At 47.9% G+C, this 21,123-nt stretch overlaps 1 protein-coding gene across 1 annotated transcript; it reads left to right on the top strand.

Moving 5' to 3' along the window:
- The first annotated feature begins 244 nt into the window (after positions 1–244).
- Positions 245–20,897, top strand: Fam83d (family with sequence similarity 83 member D). Its single transcript, XM_036183179.1, has 4 exons — positions 245–718; positions 12,897–13,064; positions 17,785–17,909; positions 19,910–20,897. The coding sequence occupies exons 1-4, from the start codon at positions 245–247 to the stop codon at positions 20,895–20,897; spliced, it is 1,755 nt and encodes a 584-aa protein (XP_036039072.1).
- The last annotated feature ends 226 nt before the right edge of the window (positions 20,898–21,123 follow it).

Genomic DNA, 21,123 nt, shown 5'->3' with positions numbered 1-21,123 from the left:
TAAACTCAGATTTAAATTTCGCTCAGCCATCAAGCAGTGAGAGCGGAGGGGTGGGCAGGTCAGTTTTCAGAGAGCAACCAATAGCAATAAGGGGGCGGGGCCTCCAGGTTGCCTGGCAGGCAAACAGCCAATGGGAGATCCGGGGCGGGGCGGCGAGCCAATAGCGCGGGCTGGTTTGATTCAAAGGTGCTTATAAAAATCTCAGGCGACCATCGCACACCCGTGGACCCTGGCTGAAGGCGCCATGGCCGCTTACTGCGAGCTGTTGGAAGAGCTTCCCGCGGCCTGCCTGTCGCCGTGCGGACCGCCCAACCCCGCGGAGCTGTTCAGCGAGGCGCGGCGCCTGGCTCTCGAGCAGCTGCTGGCCGGCGGCCCCAACGCCTGGGCCGCCTTCCTCCGGCGCGAGCGGCTGGGCCGCTTCCTCAATGCCGACGAGGTGCGAGCCGTTCTGAGTGCCGCCGAGCGGCCGGGCGAGGACGGCGCGGCGGTGGCCGAGGACTCGTTCGGCTCCTCTCACGACTGCTCGTCGGGCACCTACTTTCCCGAGCAGTCGGACCTGGAGCCGCCGGCGTTGGAGCTCGGCTGGCCCGCCTTCTACCGGGGCGCTTACCGCGGTGTCACGCGCGTCGAGGCGCATTTCCAGCCCCGCGGCGCTGGCGCCGGTGGCCCGTACGGCTGCAAGGATGCGCTGCGCCAGCAGCTGCGCTCCGCCCGAGAGGTGAGCGGCCCCCGGGGTCCCCCACTCGCCTCCTTTGCAGCTCAATACCGGACCCCCAAGCCACCCTTACGGGGAGTAGGGGAGGAACTTCGGCCTTCAGAAGTTGGAGTCGTGGCGTAGTTCTAAGTCCTAATAGTCGTACCCCTGGAGCAGGGCCCACTTCCGACTGTTAGTTCAGACCAAAGTGCATTGCAGAATTCCCGGGACGTTAGCTGACAAACAGATTGCACTTTGAGGAGCTTCTTAAGACACGCATTACAAAAGAGTCGCTTTACCCAAAAGATCGTGCCCAGAGAACATTGGGAATCTGTTACGGCCACTTAACTCCCACGCGTCTTAATGTTGTGGGCGGATAAATTCGAGCCCAAGCCGTTGACTCCTTATCCTTCTGTGAGTGAGTCCAGTGGGAGATATGTGTTCCACCTCCCACCCCACCCCTCCCCCCAATGCCTGGGTCTGTTCCAGGTTGCTTTAGCCCAAAATGCAAATACTTATGCATTAGATAAGCCTCTGTTTACAATGGATTTTTATCTTAGCTAACGTCAACTGCCTGAGAGGCCTGGTTGGTAGAGGTGGGGGGTAAAGAGTCAAGCCTGCCGGCAGTGGGATCAGGGAGGAAGATGGCTGCACTTGGGAGGGTGTGGCTAGTTTGCATGCTGGTGAGCACTGCTCAATTCACATTCTTTGTGGCTGTGCCAGGAACATAGTACGCAAAGCCCCAGACCATGTCAAGACTTGGTAGGCCTGGTACCGCTATATGTCAGGGTGAAGATCAGGCTGAAACTGCCAAGTCTAGGAGCAAGTGTTCTCTTTTTCTCTTTTCAAGACAAGGTCTCTAGCCTAGGCTTACCTGGAACTCACTATGCAGCCCAAACTGGCCTCAATTCCAGGCAATCCCCCTGCCTCGGACTTCCGAGTGCTGAAGCCAATGTTCTGTTTACCACCCTCTCCCCCTCAACTTTGCTGTTTGGGCCATAGGTATAGTTCTGACTAGAGTAGTGTCAAGCATGTGGAACTTTGGGTGGGCTGAGGATCCTTTTGACGCTGATGACGTTTTCCTTGTGGGTTCAGTACAAAGCTTATAAAGCTTTTGGAAGAGGCATATTTGTGAACTAAGTGTGCATGCCCAGAGCTCTCTTCTGTGAGGAGAACTGGAGCACTTGGGACACCTTGAAAAGGACAGAACTGGTCTCCAGGAAGAGCAGAGATATGGGTTGCTCTAACCCTTTGCTTTGGCGAAAGGGCGCTAGAGCCAGAGGTCAGAAGAAAAAGTTGCCTTAAAAGGGATCATGGCTGCAGATGAGACTTCCCTATTTTTCAGGCACTCTGGAGGACATTCCTGGGTAGGGCCTTCTACGCTCCTCTGTACCTAGTTCCTTTACACCCTCGCCTAGATTCTGTATTTGGAAGCTGTGCTGTGCTACTTCAAAGGTGCTATGTTGCTTTAAATCCAGTGAGCGTTTTTAGTTTTTAGTATATATGCCAAATTGCATGCTTGTGCAGAACCTCCCGGTTGTCACACTGCCAGGTCTGAGGCCATAGGGGAAGAGGTGTGGTCTAGCTTGTTCTTCGTTTGTGAGGGGTGGGGAATGGGGAGATTGCTGTGGGTAAGGAGGAAGGGGCTAGAGGAAAATCTGGAGTGATGGTAACTTAGTTGGACCCAGCAGGGTGGAACTAGCCTATGGAGAGGCTAGGGACTAGACCAGAAGTGGAAAATGATGGTCAGATTGGTGTTCCCAGCAGTAATTCTGACATGAAGGAGTGTAGGTTTAAGAGGGCTGAGGTTGCAAGGAGGCCAGAGGTCTCTTTGTGAGAGAAAAGAGCCTGTATTAAGGCAGGGTAGGCAGGAAGAGAGTTTTAGGCAGAGTTGTTTGCATTTGAGATAGGATGAACCGGAATGAAAAGTCAAGTGAAGGTATATGAACATGAGGAAGACTGGAGGCTGGAGGTATAGCCCAGTGATAGACTGCTTGTCTTAGCATGCTTGAGGTCCTGGGTTCAAGTACACACAGAGGGGGAAAGGGAAGAAACACAAGTGAAGGAGGTTGATAGCTCTGCCTCCCAGTTCTCAGAGATCAGCCTGCCTCTGCCCTTGAGTGCTGGGATTGAAGGTATGCACCACCAAGCTGGCTGGCGCTGAGACCTATTAGTCTGGACAGGCAGTGATGCTACTACACTGAAATACAGGAAGGAAAATAAGGTGGAGACAGTGTTGTGGATATGAGTTAGATTTAATTCGAGGCATAATGAATTTGAAGTTTGGAGACCATCTCTTAAATCAGTCAAGCCGGGCAGTGGTGGCGCACACCTTTAATCCCAGCATTCAGGAGGCAGAGCCAGGCGGATCTCTGTGAGTTCAAGGCCAGCCTGGGCTACCAAGTGAGTTCCAAGAAAGGCGCAAAGCTATACAGGGAAACCCTGTCTCGAAAAACAAAACAACAACAAAAAAATTCAGTGAATAAAAATGGTTTTCTCAGCTGGGCATGGTGGCACACCCCTTTAATGCCAGCAGGCAGAGGCAGGCAGATTTCTTTGAGTTTGAGGGCAGCTTGGTCCTACGTTGCAAGTTCCAGGCCAACCAAAGCTACATGTCGAGGCCTTGTCTCAAACAAAAAATTGGCTTCCTCTTTGCCTGACAATATTTCTAGTAGTCTTGAAATTGTTGTGAGTATTCTGTCCTCTTTACAGAGGATGAACTAAAGCATGGAGAAACTAGGTTGCCTCTAGGGAGTGATGGAGCCAGGCCTCTCTGCTCAAGGCAGACAGACTCTAGCCCTACTATCTACTGTGTCCTGTCCCCAGGTGGAGGAAGACTGTGGGTACGAGAGGGATTAGAGGAGAGGGCTAATTTGCTGGCCGTCCAATAATTGCTGCCTGTAAAGATGTGCATGGGTACCGGGAGTGGCTGTGTCACTTTGGCCATGTCCTTTGATAGAGAGGACTGTGACGGGGCATGTCAGGTGTTTTCAGATGCCTGATCTGTATGCCATCTAATGATGGCAAACATTGGAGGCTCTAATTGAGTCCTTTACCAGATTACCTTGAAGTCCGCCCAGTGGCCAGAGGAGGTTGCACTTAAGGACAGAGCAGGCGCATCCAGGTCAAGTAGCTTGTTGGATGGAAACCACTGTAAGGCAGAGCTAGGTTCAGGCTCCAGTCTGCTTGGCTCCAGGGCCCACACTGTGCTTGCTCATTTGTTTTTCTTTTCTGAGACAGGGTCTATGTGAGATGAGACTAGCATTAAACTCACCATCCTCCTCCCTCAGCTTCTTGAGGGCTGGGGTGTGCCACCATGCCACATATAGGACCCACATTTCATCTCTACTCTCCACAGCCTCCCTGCTTCCCAGCAGGCTGGAGGTTTTCAGCAGTTTTCTGAAGATTTGTACTTTGAGTTCCCATGTTGCATGTCTTACAAACAGGGAAATGATGATAGCAAGAGCTGGCTGTTTTAGAAGATGGGTGGTTGGGGCTGAGGAGACGCTTCAGCAGGTATAGATACTTGCCTCCAGGCCAGACAGCCTGACCCCCAGTTGTGAGCAGTGGAGCTGTGAGCAGTGACACACATAAACAAACAAATGTTTGTTTGGATTGTGACAAGGAAGACTAGGGTGGCTTGTTTTAAGGGGAGGAGGAATCAACACAGCAGAGAGCAACTGGGAAGGAGGTTCATGACCTTCAGACAACACAGGTCCCTGGTGTTTACATTTTATAAATTACTATGCATTTGCCTGTCTTGGGCAAGATAGACCCAAGCAAGTATTTCTAGTATCTGAAACAAATATGGAAATCTGGTGGGTGAATGAAGGAAGTTTGAATTCCACGTGGAAGGTCCCATGTAGTGAGCCCAGAGGTGGGCACCAGGCTGCACTGGACTGGGGTCAGGTCTAGTTGCTGTCTCTCTGCAGCTTTACTTGCCCTCAGTGAGGAGATCTGAGCACCAGCCTGCGTTCTCTGTGGTGAGTCTGGAAGGAGCCTAGATGCCAGGTTCTATGATCAGCATACAGCCTAGGATGCCAGGGGCATTTGCCAAACGTCAGGATTGTCTTTCTGAATGGATGTCTCCGGGATGGGTTTTCCCAGCAGCTCTCTGACCATATAGAATCACCCTGGGCATCTGACACATAGTTGTTACTCAGTAATTTTCGTCTTTTGTTCATTCAGCCTCATGCTTTTGGGGGAGGGGAATGGAGTGTAGCAAGGTAAACTGAGTAGTTTAGGTGATTCTTTCTGCCAGCTAGTCCTTGGCAGAGCTGTGGTCTGGAAGCATCCCAGTCAGGTGCTTCTGATGTGCTTGTCCAGCTATCCCAGGGTGCTGCTTGTTCTTCCCACCTCCCTGCCTTCTCTCCCCCCACTCCCTCCTGTTGAGATGGTTTTGACGGGTAGCCCAATCTGGCCTTGAACTTGAGATCCTCCTGCCTCAGCTTCCCACGCAGTAGTACGTCCTGGTGCCCAGATAGTTTCGGCTCCTGGATGGGAGTTCATAGGCCAAACTCATCTTCCGGGATTTCACACTCATGCTTGTCATGCTTACCAGCTGCCATTCCTTATGTGCTTTTGTTCCAAAGAGGCCACTTTTGCGGTGACCACACCTTTCTTTGGGCCTCCTTTTGATGGCCAGAGCGTTAGTGGTGGTACTCTTTTCATCGTGGAAGAGCCCAGCCAGGAGGAATAGTAGCTGAGGAATCTGCTGGAGGCCCCTGGCACGTATGAGGATGTTCTGAAGGACTGAGCTCTCCTGAGCTTGCTCAACCCTCCCCTGTGTTACGATAGAACCTGTGCTGTGGGATCAGTTCCTGTTCCAGATGCCTGGATCAACCTGACAGGCTTTCTCAACCTTGCCACTGTTGGCATTTGGAGTGGATGGTTCTTTGTCCTGGGGGCCCTGTCCTGTTCACTATAAGATACTGAGCATCTCTGTCCCCACTTACTAGACACTAGTTAGCATCTCTCTGCTCCCAGTAGTCATGACCTTCAAAACTGGTCTTCGAAGGGACAGTCAGAAGTTACTTCTTTGTAGTCAGGATTTCCAGTCTGCTGGCAGAGACGTTTGGAAACAGTGGCTGAACAGTGCTGTGAATGGATCGAGTGCTACCATTAAACAGTAATCCCTTAGTCCCCCCATCATTCTTCGTCTGCCATCTCATTTGTTTATCTTTATTAGTTTTGGGAGGGGTATTTGAGACAGGGTCTCACTATGGAGCCTTGACTGGCCTGGAACTTGTCATGAAGATCAGGCTGGTTTTAAACTCACAGAAATCTATTTACCTCTACCTCCTAAGTGCCACCATGCTTGGCTTTCATTATTCTTTTTGCTAAGCATCCATCAGTCAGGAAGGAAGCTGCAGGATTATTCTCTGAGCCATTTATATAAATGGGTTCGTTTCTCTTGGAAAAAGCAAAGACCATACAAACAGAATATAGTGGGTATACTGGCATTAAACAGCCTTGATGTGCTGGGTATAGTGGTACATACCTGTTATTCTAGCTCTTGAGGGCTGAGACAGGAGGATCCAGAATTGGAGGTTAGCCTGAGGATACAGTAGGACCTTGTCTTGAAAAAACAAGCAAAGGAGGTCCTGATGTAAATGGTATCAGCCTCTACAGGGAAGGTTTCTGTCGTTGTCTCCATGGACCTAGTTGTTCCACATTTGTGTCTCCGCCACAGAAACACTGGCTCAAACAGGAGTCGAGGTCATACTGGTTGTCGTAACTCTGGTCATAGGAAAGGCCCAGCATATCACAGTAGAGGACAGGGAAGAAATTAGGATTTGTACACCATGGAGGAACCTGTGGCTCTCAAGACAAATGAAGGCAAGCTCTATCCTCTGATCCAAAGTGTTCAGAGCTGCATGGACCAATCTGAGTGCTATTAACTGCATGTGGTCATTTAAGTTCGTATAACTTGAAGCTAAATTAAAAACTTAACTCCTCTGTCATCTCAGGTTCTCTTGGATAACACTGTCCAGAGCAGCATGTACCACTGTACAGCCTTTTCTCTATGGATGGTGTGAACACACAATGCTGTATATTCCTCCATATACTTGTTTATATTAAAAATGGACTAACCTAAACACAGATCATTGGAGTTATTACCTTAATGGAGAGAGAAGGGAAGGAAAAACAGGAGGGAGCACACCTCATTTTATAGATTTCCTTTTGGAACAGGAAAATGCTTTACACAGTTGAAAACTTAAAGCTCATAAACAAACCCATGGCCATCCCCCCCACCCAAAAGAAAAGAAAGAGAAAGAAAGCTGCATGGTTTTCCCACTGTTTCCCAGGAAGAACAATAGTGAAGAAGTACAGCTAAGTGGAATTGAGTGAAAAATTGCTTCCTGCCCTACTGACCTCCAAGAGAGGCGCTGTGCATGACTACCACTCACTGCAGACTCAAATCCACCACACGGCAATCGGACACCAGCCTATAAATCCTGGGGAAACAGCACACTCTAATAAGTTTAACTTTTGCTATAGAAATTGCATTCTCTTATTTTTTTTAAACGCAGAAGATTATATCAAAGCAGTTGTTTGAGACAGGGTTTCTCTGTTTAGCCCTGGCTGTCCTGGAACTCCTGTAGACTAGGCTGGCCTCAGACTCAAAGATCCATCTGCTTCTGCCTCCCGAGTGCTGGGATTAAAGGTGTGCGTTACCACGGCTGTGCTTCAAATAATTTTTTTTTTTTAAATCTAAATGAGCAGTTTCAATCCCATTAAAACATGTAACAAGTGGCTGCTCCTACCTGTAATTATCTGAAGTAGGAGTACCTTCAATTTGAGACTAGCCTGAGCCAATACCAAGACCTATCTCAAAACAAAACATGAAACACTGGAGGAAACAGCATGCTTGATGTTTTTAACAAGAAAGTCTGTAGGTGACTGATGGTGATGTGCTCAGCGTAGAGAATGCAGTGGCCAGGCTTCCAGGCTATCCAGGCTGACACATTGCTGAATGTATACAAGGCTTTGGCTGAATTCCAAGCATTCTGTACACCTGATCTGCCTTTATGACTCTGGGTGGGAAGGGAGAGAAATTGAGGCACACAGGAAAGGGGTGATTGACATGTGCTTCCTGCTAGAATGTGAGCAGGAATGACTGGCCGTGAGCGGTCCTGTCAGGCTGTGTGTGTGCCTGGTCAGAGCCCTGAGCAGCTTTATGAAGGGCGTGCGACAGCAGAGCAGGCCTTGTTTTAAGGACACTGACCCTCAGGTAAAATGTCTTGTCCAGGCAGAATCAGGACTAAGACTATGAGTGGCTACCACTGAGGTTGTTCTGTGTGTCAGGAACTGTAGTGGGTTCTCTCATTGGCTGAGTCACCAAAGGGTATGAGATTTTATGCAAAGGTATTATTTGCATATTCTAGAAGCCAGTACGACCTAACATGTACCACACACTTGGTGCTGCAGAGTGGAGGAGCCTGGACCCAAGTCCAGGTTGGTTCTGCAGCACGTTTACATGCCAGCTGAGCCTCACATGGTCCTCTATTCAGTCTAGCTCTGGCTTTGTCAGCAGAACTTCAGAAGAGAGAGGGCACTCGGCCTGACTTGTGAACTTCCTTGACAGTCATCTTGTTATAAGTTGTCCTTTGTGGGATACTCTACTAATCCCCTCAGGATTACTGTAAGTTCTTAGTAATTGTAAGACCCCCACATTAGACTTGTCTGGAATAATATTTAGCTTAGCATGTTTCTAATGGTGGGCTTTGGGGGCACAAAGACCCGGGTTGATATTTCAGCCCTTGCACTGAACTCATTATCCCTTGAATCTGTTATCCAGCCTTTCCAAGTTTGTAAGCTGGGGGTGATGGTTAATGGGGCTTTGAAATCTCTAGAGACTTTTTTGAGCTTTGGGCTAAGTGGCAGAGGCAGAGATTCCAGTTCTACCTAATGAGTAGTGTGAGTGGGCTCTACACTTTTTCTGAGGACCTGTGATCTCAGCTCTTCTGACTTGTGGGCGGTGGTCTGTTGGTGAAAGGGGGTTCTTCTAAGAATCTGATAGATAGGCTTGTGGTTTGTCACTCAAGCTGAAGATGGGGGACTGGACACAAGGGTGACCCCTCCAGATGTGGCTTGTGGAAACACAGGTAGTGTGGTATGATTGCCCCTCTTCCCCAGCCAGCTTCTGGCCAGCTGGATGCTTCCTCCATGGGTATCTGGCAGATAGGCATGACCCTATAATAGACTCTCAGAAGTCACCACACTTCTAACCCTGAGAGAAGGGGCCAGCTCCATGCAACTCAGGCTTAGAGAAGGTGGTGCCTAGGGTGGCTGTGGGCACTTTGTGGGGGTGGGCTAGCTACCCCCTAAAGGGAGAGTGGGTTCATGGCAGGTGTCTATGCTGCTTCTCTAGTCCAGGTGTCCTGCTGGGGCTCAGCATGCTGCAGCATGAACAGTTAGGCCAAGGGAGGCGCTGTGCATGATTACCATTCCCTGCAGACTGGAACCACCACCCACCACATGGCAATCTGACACCAACCTAAAAATACTGGGGGAACAAGATGCACTAATCAGTTTAACTTTTGCTGTGGAAATGTCCACCTGGAAAGCAGGACAGGACTGGTGAAACAGGCTAGGTCAACCAGGTCTGTAAAGGACTGTCCTTTCTAAGAGGCAAGAAGCTGCAGGCCTGCTCCAGCTGTGTAGGACTTGGTGTCTGAAGGCAAGGCTAGAACAGGTATGCATAGGTCTAGGGAGGGCAGGCCTTGAAGGAGGAAGAGCCTTCCTACTGAAGGTTGCCATGGGAGTACTGGTCTCCTGGTAAGGCAAGTCTTCAAGGGTCCTACTTTAGTAAGAAAGGAGGATGTGCTAGATGCTGGAGAGTCAGGAAAGGAAAACATCCCTTTGCTCTCAGATACCCTGAGTAAGACAGGCCTTCATATTTAGCCTGTGGGAAAGGTTAAGGCTTTAAAACTAAAGATGAACTAAACTGCAAATTAGTACTCATCAGCTAACAAAAGTCTTGCCTGTACACCTGTTTTATTAATTGGGCAATCAAGAACTGTTTGGCAGGCCTTTGCGCTCTGGGCCCTTTTCCCATTCTGCCTCTGGTGGCCCTCTCCAACCCTGCCAACTGGGCTGGTTCCTGCTCCCTGTCTCAATGGCCCTAGGGTGTGCTCGTTGGCCATCACTCTGTGTCATCTGGGTTCTCCTCCTTTCCCATTTGGCTAGCTTCTCACCGTGGGAACAGCCCATTGCCTAGCTGTATGTCGCTCACAGGGGCTCCACTGACCACCAGAGAGGCCAGCAGGTCTGCATAGTTTTCTCTGGCCTTTCTCCAGGAGCTCTATTCCAATTCTGGCACCTTGGGTTCAAGTGCACTCTGGAAGTTTTACTGCTACCTCTGAGTCAGGCTCAAAATTCTCTCACCAGCTTGTATGTATTTCTGTGGCCCTGTGCCCATTGCTGGGCTCTCCCAGGGCTCCTTTTGTTCCCCAATAGCCTCAGAGCTTCTGGCTGGGACTTTCCTCTTTCAGTCCCTAGTCCTCCAAATAGCTGCAGAAATTTATTAGCCCCAAAGATCCCCATCCGGACTGGGTTGCAAACACAGAGGCTCCTGGTCCTGAGTTAGAGGAAGCAAGTTCAGATCTCTACTCTGCAGCAGCATCTCTCCCAGCTTCTGGATTCATCTCTTGGTATGCTCTACCTATGGAGGCAATGAGGGGTAAGGACTGACATGGATTCCATAGCCTTCTACCATCTTATACATCCCTCTTGGTCAGTCACATCCCATGGCTCCCATTCCTGCATACTGTACATTCCAGCCACACTGGTATGCACCCTGTCCTTCCCAGCCTCTTCTGTCATCACATGGTTTCCTGTTGGAGGGCCCTTCACTTCTCCAGTGGCCGCTTGTCCCAGGCAGGCCTTGAACTTGGGATCTTCCTGCCTCAACTTCCCAAGGAGCTGAGATTACAGATCTGTGCAGCCAACCATGGCTCCATATCTTATTCTTGTCTGTGGTTCAGCTCAGATGTTCCCTCTCCCAGGAAGCCTCCCTCCTCTCTCTTTTTGTGTCTATAGGTGCCTACCCTCACAAGGGAGCTGACTTGCTGCTCCCTACAGAATGCATCATTTTGCTTTCCTCACCCCATGTTCTGTCAGCCCCATGTAGCCATCTCTGTGCCCAGGTCGGATCAGCCTACAGTGGACTCAGGCACCAGCTGCCTAACTGAGCTAAGACCATTCCAGACTGCCACTTACTTAACCATCACAGCAGTCCTGCCACTCTGTGCTGTTGTTATCCAAAACTTCCAGAGGGCCATGCCAAGCTCTGTGCCCTGACTTTGGCCTTAAACCCTGTTACAGGTCCCAAGTGAAAATAACATGTGAAAGCCATCGGAGCCAATAAGCTTTTGAGGATGCCACCAATTTTAAAATGCATCTTTTGTTCTACTCACTGTTCAGGAGGTTTTATGAAGGTCAGGGAGGGAGTGGGATGGAGGCAGCCAGAGAGATACTAGATCATCCCAGGTGGCACTTGCTTCTCGGGGAGCTGGCGTTTCAAAGTCACTCATCCGAGCAGATGGAACCCTGGAGTTAGAAAGGTAGCAACAGTGTCCTATTGCCTCTGCATTTCTTCCTCTTTTAGTTTGTTAAAATAGACTTTTACTCTTCCATGCTGACCTCAGCCTCCTGAGTGCTGGGGTTATATGCTTGTGCTTATGTATACATGGCTTCTGTGTTTGTTTTTAACCCTACAAATGTTAAGAGGTAAAGACTGCCAGTGACTTACTGTCCCAAGATCTCCACCATGGAGATGAATATGCCATTTGAGGTCTGCTGCAGTAGAAGGAAGGGGTGGCGAGATTTTAAAGTAATTATAATGCTCAGCAAAAGGGTTAATGTGATTCAGAGACAAGGGATCTTTTACTGTTGAAGCTAGGAGATGGAGAAGCCCTGACCACTCCCAATTGCAAAACAGCTCCCAAATGCTGGCCTCCTGACTCTTTGTAGGGACTTGTTCTAAGCCTGGGTGTTTTTACAGCCCTGCCTCCCTGCCAGGAGTTTCTGCAGGCCTTTAAAATAAGTGATGTGAGACTCTGCTGCCAGCTGTAACAGCCTCTGTAAATGAGGGAGGGAAGCTCGGGGCTGCCAGTGCCTCCTTTGTGAGGGGCTGTCCAGGTAGCTGCAGCTCACACTGGTAATATGGGTAGTTGAGCAGACACCGAGGGTCTCTTGGACCCTGCACTTGTGTAGTTGTTTAGGTTTTTACAGCAGACCTGTTTTGTAGCTTAAGAAGTATCCAAACAGTGATACTCTGCCCATGGATACTTGGGTAAGCATTGGCTCTTAGCTGTGGTCTGGGCTGGGTATGGAAAATCAATTCTTATCAAGGGGCACACATGTCTGGGGAGAAGAAAGAACAGAGCTGAACCGAAGGTCAGAATCTTCAGGAAATATTTCCATTCTTGTCCTGACTGATGGGGAGTATGTGGTGTCGTGAACAGAAGAGGGGGGAGGGTGCTGTGAGCCTCATCTGATCATTTCAAGCAATGAATTGAGTCTTTCTAAAACAAGGTAAAAATACTCAGAGACCATGATCCAAAATCAGACAATAGTAAAAACAAAAAACAACAATGGACTTGAATATTAATAGCCAAAAAAGGGGCTCGTAGAGAATCTGAGGTGGGTTTTTCTTTGCATTTATTTATAAGTGTGTGGGTACACATGTGGTGTGGTGGACCTGTGGAGATAGAGAACAGCTTGCAGGAGCTGGTTTTCTCCTCCACCATGTGAGTTCTGGGGATTGAACACAGGTCATGTGGCTTGGTAGCAAGTGCCTTTGCTAGCTGAACCATCTTGTCAGCCCCAAGATTTTATCAACCTTATTGACATAGAAAAGTGAAGCCTGACTGGGAAAGCAGCATGCCTCAGATTCCAGGGTGTTGGTCCAAGACCCTAGACGGCTTGCTAGTCCAGATTGAACCTGGAAGGTGGGGATTAGTGATGGCATAGACGCTACATGAGAAGTTTGCCAGTGTGGAGTGGGCTGGCTAGGGGACATTGGGGAGCCTTAGTTAGCTGGGCCAGGCTAAGACGTGTAAGACATGGGTGCCTGGGTATCTTTGGGGGTGAAAAAGAGCTAATGGTGAGGGGGAGACCCACACTGCTGAGGAAGGGTGTGTCTGTGAGGATGCTATCTGGAGTTCCTTACTCTTCCTTCTGCCTCATCTCATAGGTGATTGCTGTGGTAATGGACGTTTTCTCAGACATTGACATCTTCCGAGACCTACAGGAGATCTGTAGGAATCGAGGGGTGGCTGTGTACATCCTTCTGGACCAGGCTCTGCTCTCCCACTTTTTGGACATGTGCATGGATCTGAAAGTTCATCCTGAGCAGGAAAAGGTTTGTGGGACACCATTTTCAGTTTCCCTCTGTCAGCAATGTGGCAGAGTACCCATGATGTACAGTGTGGTGATGGTGGGGGCTCCCCACTAACAAGTGATGAAACTGAATTCTCACAGAAAATGAACACCACCTGTGACCTTGCAGTTCCATTCCTAGGTAACTACCCAAGAGGAATGAAAGACGTGTCCACACAATGACATGTCTGTTTATAGATCCTGGAAGTTTCATCAGCTAATAAGTGGATAAACAACATAGTGTCTCTTCAGAACAATAGAACATTATTCACCCTTCAAAAGGATTGAAGTACTGACACATGCTACCACATGGGTGAACCTGAAAACATTCTAAGTGTAGGAAGCCATACAGAAATGATCACATGCAATGTGATCCCATGTATACGAAAGACCAGAACAACAGGGCTGTCTGTAGAGGCAGAAGGTAGATTAGCACTGGGTTCTGGGACATGTAATAGAGGGATGGGTAAGTTTTTAGCTAAAGGGGTACAGGCTCTCTCTCTCTCTCTCTTCTCTCTCTCTCTCTCTCCCTCCCTCCCTCCCTCCCTCCCTTTGAGGTAATTAGAATGCTCTACAACTGTGAAAATGGTTCTCTGTATACTCATAAAAAGTACAGATTTGCACACTAAGCAGGTGAATTTTGTGGTGTATGTATGAATTACATCTCCATTAAGCCATTGAACAGAAGGCAAAATGGCTGTCAGGTTTCCCAGCAGTGAATACAGACCAGCTCATATTCTACAAGCCAGGGCTTGGAGGCTGATGCCTCCTGCCGCCATGGCTCCATTTTTAGCCACAGTGACCATTTTGGAGCTTTTGTTCTGTCCCTGGCACTGCTCACTGCTCTGACAGCTGTGACACTCATGGTGGCCCTGTCAGATTAGTGGTCCTGATGCTTTGGGTCAGGACATGGTGAGACCGAGAGCCCAGGCTTTGACTTAGTCCTCCTTCCTCTCACCTCCACGTGAGCAGTTGCTGTCTGTCACCCACTGCTGCATACTTCTCATGACAGAACCAGATTTTATGTCTTTTTCTCTGGCATGAAAGTAATTCAGTATCTTGATAGAAGGCCACAGCATTGGCTTAGTCTCTTTGGGAATGAGATGAGAGAGACCTTTGTTATAGAATTCATGTTTTAAAGAATGGAGCAAGTTGTGAAGGTCAGAACCTAATTTGTCACCATACTGCCGGGCACTTGTTGGCATGAGGGATGCAGCATTCAGCAGTGATGTCCGCCTTTGCCCCTCTATGCTCTGTGAGAGGCTGACTTAGTGCCCTGTAAACAGGCAGCGAGGTTTACAGAATTCCATCTCTTTAGTGTTCCTTCAGAGTTCCTGTTGGCTGCTTTTTCTAATGAGCAAATCAAGGCTTGGGCTGAATAAGGTCATTACTAGCTTGTTATTTGTGCCACAAGACACAAATTCATGATGGAGGTGGGATTGGGGCTTTGAGACTAAAATGGGACAGCCATGTGACCCAGTAGTCAACTTGAATATGAGTCCAGGAGGACTCAAGGCAAATACCAGCTGGGCATGGTAAAGAGCACTGCCATTTAGCCAGGTATTTAGGCCACAACTGCTCTCGGGAAGTGTGGAAGGTGCCAGGGTATAATTTCAAGGTGCTCTTGGGTAATTAGGCTGAGTCTCAGAAGCAGAAAAATGACAGAACTGCCCCAACTTTGACAAAGCCATTCACTCTGCATCATCAGCAAGGCAGAAACCCAGGAATGATTGCTGACTTGTTGGCTGCTGCCTTCATGGAGGTCCAGAGCCTCTGCAGGAAGTTGAAAGACAGTTTGTGTTTATAGTGGGTTATCTCCTTCCTAGGTAGGCACCGGTTTCCCTCCTAGGCTTGTCTGTGTTGTGGGTCTATGCCCTTCTCAGGGGCAGCCCCTGCCCTAGGCTCTGATTGGTTCAGAATTTTGAATCATCCTGTCTACAAGAACCTGTATATTATTGGGCAGGTGTGGAGAAGTGCTGTGTCCACAATTACAGGCTTCCACAACATTCAGATATGTTGAAGGGAAGGACACAGCCAATCCTAGCCCTACTGGTAGGCTGTCTTTATGCTTATTGTGTGTTGACTTGTCTGGGAGTCATCACCTACTCCATCCATCCAATTTCATGTGCTCATCTGTGAAATATTCCAGTTTTTTTTAAAGAAAAACTTTACCTTGAAATTAAGATTTATGAAGGATTATAGAGATGAGTATCTGAGTTTGGTTCCCAACATGCATGTCTCATAAGCACATGTAATTTTAGCTCCAGAGTATCTGACACATTCATGTGCATATATGTGTGTGTGTGTGTGTGTGTGTGTGTGTATATATATATATATACACATATATATATACATATATATATATACATATACATATACACACAGATACTCATAATTTAAAAATTTTTAAAAATCATTTTTAAAATATTTAAAAAAGAAGTTACAGAAATAATATAAGGAATTCCTGAATGTTCGGTGTCCAAATTCTTCAAATGTTAATATCTTCAGTACACATAATAAAATCAGCTTGGAGCTGGCTAGTGGTGGTGCACATGTCTTTAACCCCAGCACTGGGTAGACAAAGGCAGGCAGATCTCTGAGTTCAGGGCCAGTCTGGTCCACAGATTGAGTTCCAGGATGGCCAGGACTACCATCTCTCAACCTCTCCTTTCTCTCAAAAAATCATTTTTGTATAGCACTATCTAATCTCCACACCTCATAAATATCAGCTGTTTCACAACTGCCCCTTCTCTAGCACAGGGTCCAATCCAGCAGGGCACCTTGCATTCACTAGTGAAGTCTCCCTGGCTCTTATAACCACTATCTTTGTGGTTTGGCATCTGACACTTTTGGAGAATACTAGCCATTGTTGTGTAAATTTGTATTTATCAGATACTCCCTATGGTTCAGTTCCCATGCGTTTTGATAAGAATAAGAGACATGATCATGTGTCCAGACGTTAGGTTTTAATTTTAATGTCTTATTTTGAAATAAAGGTGGAACCGCAGAGCTGCAGAGAGCACAGAGGAGTACCTCGTGTGTTCCATGACTTCCCAGTAGTTAGGTTTGTTGCACTATGATAGTCCAGAGCTGGAGGCTGGAAGTGGATGTCAGTGTACCTGTGCCCTTTTATTACCTGTGCATGTGATGATAGAGCTACTGGTGGGCACCTTTAGCCACAGCACTTGGGTGGTAGAGACAGGTGGATCTGTGAGTTTGAGGCCAGCGCGGGCCACATGGAAAGACCTTGTCTCAGGAAGGAAGGAGAAGAAGGAGAGAAAACTACTCTGTCACCACAAAGATCGCCCTCATACTTCACTAGGCAGTCAGTCATGTCCCTCCGGGCTGTGCTGTCCTGTCACATCCTACAGCATGTGTCCTTTTGTGATCAGCTTATCACTTGGCTCAGGGTTTTTGAGGACCACGTAAGTTACATGTTTCAAAAACTTGTTCCTTTTTAATGTGTTTTGTTTTATTGTTGAGTGTCATGGGGTCTGGCTGTGTCATAGTCTAACTAGTTTCTAGGCTTTCATTATTAGGAACAGAGTTGCTGGGACTATTCATGCTGAGACTCGGCAGACATGGGTCTCCCTCCTCTGCTCCATATGGTGTTTTACTTAGGTTTTCATTCGTTAGTTACTTTTTTCTCTAGTCTTTGAGGGAAAGAAACATACTTTGTACCTCTGCTATTTAGCGTGGTGCATGAGAGAAGCTCTCTTTTTATAGAATGAATAAGATTGAAATGATCCTAAACATTTACTTAAAATGTAAAATGTATTATTATCATTGTGTGTGTGATGTGTGTGTGTGCGTACACATGAGGTCAGAGGACAACTTTGTGTGTCAGGTCTCTCCTATCTTTATGTGGGTTCCAGGGATTGAACTTAGCTTGTCAGGCTTGCAAGGCAAGCACTTTAAGATTTATAATGGTATATAACTTCTAATCTGCTCTAGATTGTCTTCATATTTTGCATGCTATTGTGTGTGCATTTGTATGTGTCATCTTTATGGGAGTAAGTGTGCATCCATGTGTACATAGTGTTCCTTTTTGGTTACTGTGTACCTGAAGGAAATGTGAACTGACTGATTAATCCCCGCATGGTGTGTTAGAGGCTTGCCCTCTGATTACAGCTTCAAACCTCTTCCAATGCAGAGGTCAGTGAAGTGGGCTTTTATTCCGGGTTGATGCAGTGGAACGAAGAAGTAGAAGTGCCAGCTTAGGTTTTCAACCCTTGCCAAGTGTTATTGATTACTAACTTACTTTCTCTGGTTATCTTCTCTCTCATGCTTTGTTTCAAAACCATTTTTTGGACTCTATTGGTTTCTTCCAAAAAGCAAATGTTTTTTATAGTACACACATACATGAGCTAAGGGTCTCTAAATATAAGCCAACTGTGGTGGTGCAGGCCTATAATCCCAGCACTTGGGAGGCTGCGGTGAGGGGATTGCATGTCCCAGGCCAGCCTGGACAATCAAATAAGGAAGACCTCTTCTGTACGTATGAAAAGATGGACTAGATGCAGAAGTAACATTACTTGAGCAATGTCTGACTAGTGTATGATGTGTGCTGTCACTAAATAGTGACCCTATGCTAAGCCCTGCAGACAGGCGTGTTTGGGAATAGTAAGCTCAGTCCAGTGGATAGTGTCACTGAGTTGGTCATTAATTTTTTTTTTTTTTTCCTCCCACTCCCTGCCCAACAGCTGATGACAGTGCGGACTATTACAGGAAATATCTACTATGCAAGGTCAGGAACAAAGGTTGTTGGAAAGGTTCATGAAAAGTTCACACTGATTGACGGCATTCGGGTGGCCACAGGCTCTTACAGGTATGTTTTTTTGAACAGGTGCCTCACCAGTTAGTCCAAATCCTTTAGAGGTGTGAGTGCTTGCTCCTGCCAATAAGAGCTCTTCTGACAGAGTACCCACCCCCACCCATGTGCAGACCTCTGTGTGTGTGTGTGTGTGTGTGTGTGTGTGTGTGTGTGTGTATGTGTGAGTTGGTTCATTGAAGTCATCTTTTGTTGGATGTAGATGGGATAAGAGTCACTTTCTTTTCCCAGTGGTCCACAAAACTAAAGTAAAAGTTAAACTAAGCTTGAGACTTCATAGTTAGAGTCCTGCATTCAAGTCTTAGGCTGGGCCTTTGGGGAAAAACTGGAGGCTAATTGGCCTCTAATCCTGGTTTCCTGGGGACTTGGACCCCACCTACCCTGCTTACTTGAAGGTAAGGACATTTGCAAATGTTATAGGTGGACTGAAGCTGCTCATTTATACTTAACTGTTAGGTTGCTACAAGCCTTCTAATGAATACTTTAGTCTAGAAAACACTGGGCATATTGCAGGCCCACCTTGGAAGTCGCACGTTGCCAATAGCATCTTTGGGTGGAGAGCAGGAAGATGGCTGAAGGGTTGAGGTAACAGTTGGTAATGCTAATCTCTGGAAGTTGTACCATTCTTACTCACACTGTGTCATGCTGCGTGCTTGGCTGTCTCTACTACATTGCTCAATGGTACGTGCAAGGTACAGAGTTTGGGGAAAAACAGGCCTCGGTTTTGTAGAGTGTGTGTCCCTAGAGGTCGTGTGAGCCGAGGCTTTGTGCAGGGGAGGTAGTGAGGTAAGTAGCTCTGGGAACCTTCCTTTTCACACACCTGAGCACAACACGCTCTTGAGACTTCCTTCTATGAGGCACTTATAAATGCCAAGGGGACTGAGACTGTCTCCCAAGGTGGATTGATTTATACCCATGAAACTTGGCTCTGAATGGTTTTTAGCTGTTTGAAAACCTATAAATATAAAAACTGCCCTCTACAGAAGCACTGTCCTACCACCAGTGACAGTAATAGTCCCATGTGTTGTGACATGCTGCAGCCCTGGGGTCAGGTAGTTCCTTTGTTTCTGTTACCCCACTGTGGTATTCCAAAGACTCTTGGGGTCCAAAGCAGTTCTCAGGCAACATGTGTGTTAGTCATGGTTCTCAGTTACAAGAAATAGTTGAAACTGAGTGTCAGGGTCTCCCATGAAAGCGGCTTGCTTCTGGTCCAAAGCTCAGTGGAAGGAGGCTAACTCAGAGTGCAGAGTGAGGCAGTAGCTCATGGAGGTGCTAGGCTGAGAAGGTGCAGCTGACTATAGCGCCCCTGGGCCTTGGAGGGTGTTTATTAGAACACTGTCTCCTACTTCTGCCTCTTCCTCTTATCTACCCAATCTCCAGCAGCTGTTTCCCAAAGGGGAACGACTCCTGAAGCAGGGACATACATCTCTGAAAACTCACTTGGCCTTTGTAGGGTCACAGATGATGCACTTTGGATGAATCCCAGGGATCAGACACTGGCCATCCTGGACCATATTCTTACCACATTGAGACTAGAGAGAGGGCAGGCATGAAAGGTTTTGTGGGCAGAGACAAGTGTAGGTTCTGTTTCCAGAGGAAAAGGAAGAGATGCTGGACAGTCCAGAATACCAGACTAATCAGCTATAAAATGTGCTGAGCACTGGCATCTTGATGGAATAGCCATCTCCACTTGAGAAACTGGAAGAAGTGCCACTAGCTTCCCACTTTGGCATCTCCAGATGATTATCTAACCTTTAAAACAAGGCTGCTGGCCTAAATATTATACACCTTCTTGCTAGGCTAAAACTGAGCCTGAGGATTGTATTTTTGTGTGTATCTGTTAAACCATAGCCTGCCTCCTTTGCTTTTGACACATGCCTTTGTTATTTCATGGACAGCATGTTAACTTCAAAGTTGTCACTTTTACATAGCAGCTACTAGAATACGTAAACTGAGATCCTTTATCTTTACCAGTTTGTGTGTTTTTAACCCTTCAGTTTTACATGGACCGATGGCAAATTAAATAGCAGTAACTTGGTCATTCTGTCTGGCCAAGTGGTTGAACATTTTGATCTGGAGTTCCGGATCCTGTATGCCCAGTCAAAGCCCATCAGCTCCAAACTCCTGTCCAACTTCCAGATCAGTGGCAAGTTTGACCACCTGGCTGACCGAAAACCACATTCGAAGGAGCCCACACTGGGCAATCTGCTGCGCATCCGGCTGGCCAGACTCTCAAGTACACCCAAGAACAACCTGGGTCCACAAGTGCCGCCAGAAGACAGAGCCAAAACCAGGCGCCATGACTCTGAGGCTTCTACCATCAGTGATGAAGACTATTTCTACAGCCACAAGGATCAACTAGAGGATAGCAAGGTAGTTGATGCTGCTACCCAAACAGAGCCAGGTGAAGAGATGGTCGCAGTAAGCCTGAGTGAGGTGGGAACACAGACCAGTTCCAGCGTGGCCTGTGTTGGGATCCAAACCACAGTAGTCACAAGGGCGGCAAGCTCCCAGGCCACAGTATGGTCCAAGTCCACTACCACGCAGACTGAAGTTGATGAGAGCTTCCTTCCTCAGGGTGCCCAGTCTAAAGAAGGGTCACCTGCATCAAGGATGTCGGTGTCGAGATCTTCTAGTTTGAGGTCATCCTCTTCGATGTCTTCCCAGGGCTCATTGGCAAGCTCTGTCAGTTCCCATGTTTCCCTAACAGCCCCTGACCTCCGCACTCCTAGATACCCCAATTACCTGGGTCTGGGCACCCCCCACCTGGATCTGTGCCTGAGGGACTCATTCAGAAATTTGAGTAAAGAGCGGCAGGTGCACTTCACTGGCATCAGGTCCCGGCTCAACCAGATGCTGACCGTGCTGTCAAGGAGAACACTCTTCTCAGGACACTACCTCAGCTACAGTCCTGGAGCCTTTACTAGAGCTTCTGTGAACCTGGTTTCTGTTAGGGACATAGCACTTCATCCTCCCTGTCAGTGACTGCTGCTGGGGTCAGCCCTCTCGGCCAGCGGAGCCTCCTGCCCCACCAAGCACCACATGTCCCCAGCCACCTCTTTCACCTGACACTGAGTCACCTTTGAGTTTGAGACTACACAGTGTCTGATACTTTTATTGGTTCTGTAGAAACCGTCTGTTGGTTGAAACACTATGGGTACCTTTTCCCTTTTGCACTATTTTCACATTTTTTTCCCAGAGCTGAAGATCG

Source organism: Onychomys torridus, chromosome 4 (genome assembly GCF_903995425.1).
Source record: "Onychomys torridus chromosome 4, mOncTor1.1, whole genome shotgun sequence".
In the NCBI taxonomy this organism is placed as follows: Eukaryota; Metazoa; Chordata; class Mammalia; order Rodentia; family Cricetidae; genus Onychomys; species Onychomys torridus.
The sequence above is the reverse complement of the archived record's forward strand: the minus strand, read 5'-3'. Positions and strand labels throughout refer to the sequence as shown.